Source organism: Medicago truncatula, chromosome 7, assembly GCF_003473485.1.
Source record: "Medicago truncatula cultivar Jemalong A17 chromosome 7, MtrunA17r5.0-ANR, whole genome shotgun sequence".
NCBI classification, from domain to species: Eukaryota; Viridiplantae; Streptophyta; class Magnoliopsida; order Fabales; family Fabaceae; genus Medicago; species Medicago truncatula.
In genome coordinates, this window is record NC_053048.1 from 28,641,597 (window position 1) to 28,651,177 (window position 9,581).

General features: G+C 35.6%; 1 protein-coding gene across 1 annotated transcript; it reads right to left on the reverse strand.

Annotated features, from left to right (window-relative positions):
• Window positions 1-1,639: 1,639 nt before the first annotated feature.
• LOC120577051 (glutathione S-transferase T3-like) lies at window positions 1,640-2,503 on the reverse strand. Its single transcript, XM_039827954.1, has one exon. The coding sequence runs from the start codon at window positions 2,501-2,503 to the stop codon at window positions 1,640-1,642; it is 864 nt and encodes a 287-aa protein (XP_039683888.1).
• Between the last annotated feature and the right edge of the window lie 7,078 nt (window positions 2,504-9,581).

A 9,581-nucleotide genomic window follows, 5' to 3' on the forward strand; every position in this document is an offset into this window, starting at 1 on the left:
TACAAATCATCTTCAATCACGAAACATTCCAAACTTTGTCCATATGTGTTTCACTAGATCTGCTTGCAATTCGTGATGAACATCTGGATCACGCAACTCGGATCTAGCACGCACATGATTTGCAAAAGTTGGTAACACCTCGGTCAAGTATGGTTGCGATGTACTAGATCCACTTCCCCCAGGTTGCTCAAAATCGGTCCAATGTTGAGCATATGTATCTTGTTCATCCTCAACAATCATATTATGTAATATGATGCATGACCTCATGATGATACCCAAATCGGCTATGTCCCACAAGCGAGCTGGTTCACGGATGATTTTAAATCGAGCTTGAAACACTCCAAAAGCACGTTCGATGTCTTTCCGACATCCCTCTTGATGTTTTGCAAATAAATTATCGGGTTCACTTTGAGGAAGTCTGATTGACTTGACGAAAGTTGGATACGAAGGGTAGATACCATCAGTTAGATAGTATGTCATATTATAGGGACGTTGATTCACAAAGTAATTCACCCTCGGAGCCTTTCCCTGTTCCACATCATCAAACACTGGTGACCAGTCTAGAACGTTTATATCGTTCAACGTTCCCGGACATCCAAAAAAGGCATGCCAGATCCATAGATCATGAGATGCAACTGCTTCCAGAATAACTGTGGTGGTTCCCTTATCCCCCCTGGTAAATTGACCTTCCCATGCTTTAGGAAAATTTTTCCACTCCCAGTGCATGCAGTCAATACTGCCGATCATCCTTGGGAACCCCCGCATTTCACTAACATGTAGTATTATTTGCAGGTCATCTTGGGTTGGTGCTCGCAAATACACTTCCTCATAGAGTCGTATGATTCCTTTGCAGAATCTAAGTAAGCATTCCAATGTTGTACTACTTCCTATTTTGATGTATTCATCGACCGCATCTGCTGCCACACCATATGCTAACATTCGCATTGTTGTGGTACATTTTGTTAACGGTGATATACCTTCTTTATTGGCTGCATCAATTCGTTGGGTGAAGTAGTTATCACTACTTGAAAGGTCTCCAACGATTCGAAGGAAAACATATTTTTGCATCCGGTGCCGACGACGAAACATTGCATCGTCGTATGTAGGCTCATTGGCAAAGTAGTCGTCAATTAGTCTTTGGTTTGCCGCTGCATGATCTCTATTGAAATATTTTCTAGTACGAGATGCACTACCTTCCTCTAGTTTTTTTCGACGCTGAATAAATCGGTTGACGATATAAGTGTCTTCAACATCACGTTTTTGGAAGTAGGCTTCGATATCAAAAGGGTCCATTGATAGTTTTTTTGGAATTAGATATGAATGAGATTTGTGAAATTGGAAGTAGATATGAGTCCCTATATATAAGCACATTGTGTGGTGGACATTGACGGATTCGAAATAAGTTATTGTAGGTGAAATAATGGCCACATAGTGTGCATAATTATTAAAGCAAATAGTACGTGAAATAATGGGCACATAGTGCGCATGATTATTAAAGCAAATAGTAGGTGAAATAAGTCACGAGGGACTAGACAACACTAGGGACTATCACTGAGGACTAGACAACACTGACAATTATTAAAGTAAACATTGGGAGCTAGACAACACTGACAATTTTGACCGAATACAAACAAATATTTCAAAACAGCTCACGCTCCAAGTTTTCCAACAGCTCTTTTTTCCGGTCATCAAGATGCTCTTCAGAACTTAACTTTAGATACATTTTCATTTTCTCCTGTTGCACCTTGGTGTACTCTTTCAAATGTTCAATCTCTTGCTCCTTGATTTCTTTGAATTGAACCCACTCCTTTTCCACCTCCTCCAAGCCAGCAGCGTCCTTACTTTTCTTTTTACCTTTTTTTTTAGCTGCCTCCCTACCCATTGGACGAGCACTAGATCCTACAGAGTCCTCGTGAGATCTCTTAGATCCACTACTTCTTGACCCAACATTTCCTCCCATCTGACTACCATAACGTGGTTGATCACGGAGAGCGTGCCATTCTTCATTTAAAGTAAATTGAATATTCTTCCCACATGCAAATAATTCCTGCGCTTTTGTCAAAACATCATCTTCCGACCAACTGCTTCCTTGCAAACGCTTAGCGCTTTCATAAGCACCAATCCATTTATTTATTATTTTGCTCATATAATTAAAACGGTTTCGGCATGCAACTAGATCGCGGGGAGAATCGAATGAGCAATACTCAGCAATTTTACCCCAATATGTTTCTCCTCTCTGGTTTCTCCCGACAACACTGCTTGTTCCATATTTAATCCATGCACTAATTAGAACCAAATTTTGTTGAGTGTTCCATGCTGGTTCCTTACTTCTCTTGCTCTTAGGAGTTGAATCTTCTGGAGTGACTTCATTAGCAACTGCCATGCCACCAGGAGTTATTTGTGTTGAAAATTCAGGATATTGAGTTGCACCAACACTAGGAAAATTTTCATTCTCCATTGGCATATAACCATTAAACGGGGGTGTTTGAGATGGATATCTCATCATAGATCCATAATATGGATGAAAGTTTGGAACATAGGATGACTTGTTGAAATTTGGTGGAAAACCAAAATTAGGTACGTTTTGATGTATGTTTTGAGGACGTTGGTTGAAAAATTGATTTGGATTTGGATAATTGTTGGGATTTTCGTAGTTATATGGATAATTAGAAAAATTTTGGGTGTTGAAATGGTTATTATTGGGATCCATTTCACAAAAAATAAGATTAAAACTTCACTTAGTTTGCTAATAGAAAGATAATAATAAGATGAAGATAGTGAAAAACTTGGTTTTTTTTTTTTTCTGTGTCCAAATCAAATGATCCAAGTCTTTATTTATAGATGAAAAAAAATCATGAATTTTGGTATTTTTTATTTTTTTAAAATTAATTTACAACAAAATAATTGAGGTACAATTATTAAAATGATAAGAATCTGGACAACCAATTAAAACGCGCCACGTGTCCTTATCTATCCAAAAACCGTTTCTCTCTCCGAACCTCTGACCGCTCACGCGCCCTATCGGCACGTGTGTTGCACGCGCCCGTTTTTGACCAATTTTGAAGCACCACGTGGCAGGATTAAATGGAGTCGAATGGATTCATCTTCTCTCTCTTCTATTCCCCCATTCAACACTTGTTAAACACATCATTGGAGACAAAAATGCTGTTGAATGGAATATTAAATAGACCATTGGAGATGGTCTAAGAGGAATGTTATTTGAAGAGCTCTTTTTTGGGACAATTTTTTGGACAACTAAAATTTACAAATAAATTTAGATAGTGACATTAAAACCAAAACAATATAAAGAGAAAGTAAAAAGAGAATGCGAGTTTGAGAGAGAAAGTTATCACAAAAGTTGTCAAAAATCAGTTGTTCAAATATCATTTCTCTAAAATTAAATTGTGTTCCATTTGAGTTATAGGATGGGATGGCTCGTAGCCCAGCATCCAAAAATTTATTATAATTTTTTTTTTTTTTTGATATTTTATAGAAATCTAAAGTTTTAATGAACAATCAATCATTTATAGATACTTGCGTTGATATTTTCAACAACAATAATAATACATTTACACCGGGGCATAATTCATAGCCTTCTTTAAAAAAATTTGTATAATTCATAGCCTCTACTTTATATATCAAACAAATTTTTAATAAAAGATTTAAATTTAAATTTTATTTATTTATCTAAAAAATGATTTAATCATAACAATTCTAATATTACACTTCTAAATCCATTTGGTTCAATCCTTAAAGACAATTGTACCCAACAAAATCCTTAAGAAAATTAGTTTTCATTTAGTTGAAATTTTGTGAAGTTTCCCAATATACGAGTATGATTATCTAATCTAAGTTTATAAAATGTTATTGTGTTTTCATTTTTAACCTCGTGTTCTTTTTTGTGTGTTAATTATCCAGTTTTTAAGAGAAAATGTCTAATGAAATCAATGTATGTTTAGTTCCATTTCTAGAATACCAAAATTGATTCTAGAGGTGTAAAATTAATTATGACATGTTTGATTATTGTCGAGTAGAATTGATTATGTCCTCAAAATTGATTTTACTTTAAGCTATGATTTGTAACTTTTGATTCTAAAATTGATTTTCACATGCATATTTATAGTTTAATTCACTTTTACATTCATGTATCCAAACACAAATCTTTTTTTAGTCTTATCATATCAGAAGAGTTTTTAAAATTCTACTAACATTCAAGATATCTTTTTCAAAATGTCGTTTAATGTCGTGAAGAAGGTGGTTAGAATTCAAAGGGAATTCCTTTGGGGTGGTTTAGAGGGAGGGAGGAAGATTAGTTGGGTTAGTTGGAAGGTGGTGTGTCCACCGAAAGAGGTGGGTGGCCTTGGTGTTAGGGATGTTTCTTTGGTGAATTTGAGTCTTCTTGCAAAGTGGAAATGGCGGTTATTGCAAGGGGGTAATACGCTTTGGAAGGAGATTCTTGTGGAAAGATATGGTTCTAAGGTTGGCGAGTTTTTGGAGGAAGGGGTGGGTGTGTGGCAGACCAATGCTTCTAGGTGGTGGAAGGATTTGGTGTCCTTAGCTAAAGGTAATGAGGTAGATTGGTTTTATGAGGACGTGATTAGGAAGGTGGGTAATGGTGCTACAACGGGTTTTTGGAAAACGGCGTGGAGAGGAGGTGAACCTTTTATGATGAAATTACATAGATTATTTTCAATTGCAACATTCCAAGAAGCAACGATTCAAGAGATGTGGATTTCCAATGTGGGCAGAGGGAGATGGAGGTTTAGTTGGAGGTGTCAACTTTTCGTTTGGGAAGTTAATCTTCTTGATGAGTTGTTGGGGGTGTTGGAGGGTTTTGAGTTGGGAGAGGTGGAGGATAAATGGCGGTGGAAGTTGGAGAAAGATGACATCTTCACGGTGAAATCTATTAATATCAAGTTGGAGGGGAGAGGGTTGGCGGAGGTGGTGTGTCCGGAGGGTGAGAGGAGAGTGTTTAGACAAATTTGGAAGACCGGGGCATCGTCTAAGGTGAGGGATTTTGTTTGGAAGGCTCTTCTTGATTGGATTCCGACGCGTGTTAATTTTGGAATCCGGAATTGTTTACCTCCCGGTGTTGGAAGTAATTGTGTTCATTGTATGGATTTTTCCGAGTCTACCTCACATCTTTTCCTTCATTGTGATTTGGCCCGGAATGTTTGGTTGAGTTTGATGTCTTGTTTGGATTTGAATTTTATAATGCCTCCGAACCTTTTTATCCATTGGAAGTGTTGGAGTGGGGGTCCTTTTATTAAGAAAGTTCGGAACGGGTTACGAATGATTTGGGAGGCCGGGATTTGGGTGATTTGGAAGGCTAGAAATGACCGAATTTTTAATAATGTTATTGCTAGATGGGATGTGCTAGTGGAGGAGGTAAAAGTGTTGTCGTGGAGATGGTTGCTTGGAAGATCAAATTCTACGGTATGCTTGTTTTATGAGTGGAGTTGGGGTCCTCGAGAATGCCTTTTGAGGTAAGGTTGTGGCTGTCCTATGGTTGTTGTTTGTGGTTGACTGTTGGGGACCAGTGGTTTCGGTTTTGGCTTGCTGTCATGACAGAACAACAGCTGTTGGTGCTGTTTCTGTCGGCTGTGCAGCGGTTTTTTGGTTCGGTTTGGGCTATGATAGGTGTTGCAGGTTTGGGGCATCTGCTTGGGGTTGTTCAGAGGGTAATGACTTAGCTATGGGCTTGAATTTTGGTGCTGTTATTAGATTTCAAAGTCATAGCAGTTGCCATGCCTATGGTGTTGTGGCTGCTATGTGCAGCTGCAACGGTTTCTGCTGGATCTGGGCAGCTGCTGCTGTTGGTTTCCTCCATTGGAGGCAGCGGTTGTGTTTTTGTTATGGGGTGGTTTTTTAAGGGGTTTTTGTTCGAGACGGTGTTTTGTGGTAATCGATTTCCCCTTGTAATTTGTTTTTTTTTCCACCCGAGCTTTTTAGTGCACCTTGCACGGACTTGTTGGTTAATAATATTTTACAGTTTCAAAAAAAAAAATCAAGATATCTTTGATTATAATATATAAACCATTATTTACTCTTGAATAGAAGACAAGCGGGCAACAAGTTGCACCGCCAAGCCTTTTTGGATGACAAAATCAATTATCGTAAACACAACATTCATTGACCTAGGAGACATGACGTTGCTATCATAACCTTTTGAACTCTATGTAGAAGGTCAACAACCTCTGATGCTAGGAAACCGAAAGTGACAAAAGCAAATGGTATAAAAACATGTTGATTGTTGGAACACACTTTCTCATGTTTGGTCACTTTGCTTGACGCCGCTTTTAGGGCTGCGCGTCCTACCATAAAAGGCCCGACACCTAATCGCACAAGTGGCGAAACCCCAATCAAATCTACACATGCATGTTTTTTAGTCAGAATTACTTTTAACCAAAATCAATTCTTCCCACCGCACAATCAAATACACGCTCAGTCGGAATATTTGACCAAAAGAATTTCACCTAAAAATCAAACTCGAATTCCCTATAACAATTCATCATTTTATTAAAAAAAAAATGTTAATGTTAGTTGGCTTAATCCAACTATAGTGACATTTAGATCCGTCCACAATGTGGGCACTCCTACCCTAGTTCCTTGTTTGGTAAACAGGACCTTAATATAATCTGTACACTTAATAATTGGAATCAAGAAAAATTTAGGTCAATTTACTTTGTTAACGTTTGTCTTCAAGGTGAAACCAATAGTACCAAGGGCATAGTTAGATTAGTGACCACCGGACCAATAATAAAAGAAGAGTATGTGTTGGTCACTGGACCAATAATAAAAAAAAGAAATTAAAAAGCTAATATTCAACTCACATGCCTTAATGGAACTTTAGTTTAATTGAATCCCATTTTTATTGATCCAAAATTCTCAATTTCACTTTTGCTTACCCAATTTTCTACTCAAACAAATCACAACATAAATGGTTGGTTTGCATAGAGTAATTCCATTTAGCAACCTCATAAATCCACTTACATGAAATTGGAACTTGAGCTCATATATCTAACCTAAAATCTTATACAAATTTCTTAAACGAGACTTTTTAATTATATATCAATAAATCTACATCATTATATTTAAACCATTTTTTTACCCCATAATAAAAGTATTTATTAGGTATCAAGTCTACAAAAGAAAGACCATCCCGTTGTTAATGGTCTTATATATTTCAAATTAAAGTCACATGACCAAACTATATCACATAAAACTTAGAATTCTGCTCTTCACGCAACTATTCTTGCTCGTTCTCAACTGAATTTACCATAATGCCTCTGCGTGAGTTAACTCACGCAGAGATGAACACTAACGTGAGTTAACTCACACAGCGTAGGATAAATCACGCAGAATTACACTAACATGAATTAACTCATGCAGGGGTATTTTCAGATGTTTGGTTGGGAATGAGCAAAATGAGTTAGGAGAAGAGCAAAATTCTAAAACTTACCACATAACTTAAGGCCCATTTTTTAAGACAAAACTCAAGAACAAAACTAATGTCCTTAAGTTCATATAAAAGGCATCCAGGACAAATTAGATAGCAACTATAATAAACTCTTTAACTTCTATTTGTATCAGCTAGCAATCCTGGATCTGCATCCTACCTGCTCTTGCAACTTATGAAATAAGTGCTTTTCAAGCTTCCACCCCCCCTTAGATTTCAACATATCTTTTCAATATGCTCCTTATTCTTCTTCAGTTTATGCAAAGTAACTTTATATTCTTCTTGAAAACTTTGACATTGAGTCTTTAACATTTTGCTTCAATTATCTCCCTCCTTAAACAATCCTTCTAAGACTTCATCTCCAAGCTTCATCTTCTATAAAAAATCTTCTACATTTTTTTTACCAAAAAGTCAAAACAAAACAAGAGAGACATCCATTGTCATGTCCTATTATAATTGGTTACAACCAAGGAGGAATATTGCATTGCACCATTGTTGAGAGAAAGAAAGAGACTATTGGAGATGAACTTGAAAGGGTCCAATGGAAGGAGCCATGACACATGACATTGGTGAAAAGGTTGTATTCAATCTTTCATTGCAAAAGACATCACACTGTACTTGTTTGTATTTGTACAATGACATAACTATAACTCACCAAAAATGTCATAAAATTATTTGGTTGTCAGTGTTCAAATATTTAAGTAATTACTGTATAATGTGTTTATATGTTCAGATTGGATCAGAACATAATTATTATGTCAAAATAACATGTCATATTTCAATTTACATCATAGTAATAAATTGTTGCAATTTATATATTTCCTTACATAATTTCATTTAGGGTTAACCTGTGCCTCCGGGGCACTGGTTAAGGAAGCCAAAAGAAGAAATTGTAAGTTAAAATAGACACTTTTTAGATTTTTAATGTATTGATTACACATCTTTCAATACAAAAATTACTATATTTACTTCCTTAACCAGTGCCCGGGATCATTTATTAGTTTTGTTTATGTAATAAAATTTTAAAGACAATATTTCTAAGCCTTGTTTTTTTTTTTTTGCTGAAGCAGAACCACCAGTAACTAGTTCTGAGTAACTATGCCCAAATGTTCATGCAAAATTACATTAAATTTGAGTAACTAGTCTTCTCTAAATTTGAGATATCCATATATCAAACATGTGTCGGTGTGCGACACCAACACATAATTACATTAAATTATGTAACTTTTTAAAATTAAAAATATTTTAACATCAAACATGTGTCCATGTCCGACACCAACACAACATTAACACATAATTACATTGAATTATGTAATTTGTCTAAATTATTATCGATATCCACGTGTCATTGTCGGATCTGTGTGTCCAATATGCGGGCCTCAAGTGCTATGTAAGTTTAACACTAGAGTGAAATCCACAGTGTGCAGAGCAAAAAACACAGTATTTGTCTAAAACAATGACATTTGTACACATGCATATGAATATAATGGATTGGTTGAGAGAATCTACTCTCATTATTTACCACTCTACCAATATATGATGATTTTACTTGAACGCCTCTGATTTTTTAATATGCATTTAACACTTCATTTTTTTTTTCTACCTCCTTTTCTTATTACATCACTAATAATCTATGAAGTCCGAAGATCCAAATACGAAGACCTACCGGTATCTGATACGTATCAGATATCGATACTTCACGGATACGTATTCACAATACATCATAATTATTTATTTTAATTGTTTAAAAATATTTTATCATATACTTATATGATACTCCACAGATACACAAATATTCTTATACTTATAAGATACTTCACAGGTACGTATCATAGAAAAGATGAATGGTAAAAAAATGAGACAATGTTCTAAAAATTCAGTGGAGATGTATATGTTTTAATTTTAGATTGTATCGGTAGAATTGTTTCTCGATAAACCACTTAAAATTATGCTTCTTATTAATGAAGGTAATGAGGAAATGAAGATATTCAATTAATCAATAGTAGACAAAATTTGTGTTGAGCTATTTTAATGATACTTCTGCTGATATTCTAATGTATGAATGAAAATATAATATGATTTATACGAAAATATTACATTTTTTATTTTATTTTGATCACAT

Coding starts and splice junctions, on each gene's coding strand:
- LOC120577051 (XM_039827954.1), bottom strand. CDS start 2,503: ATGAGATATCCATCTCAAACACCCCCGTTTAATGGTTATATGCCAATG.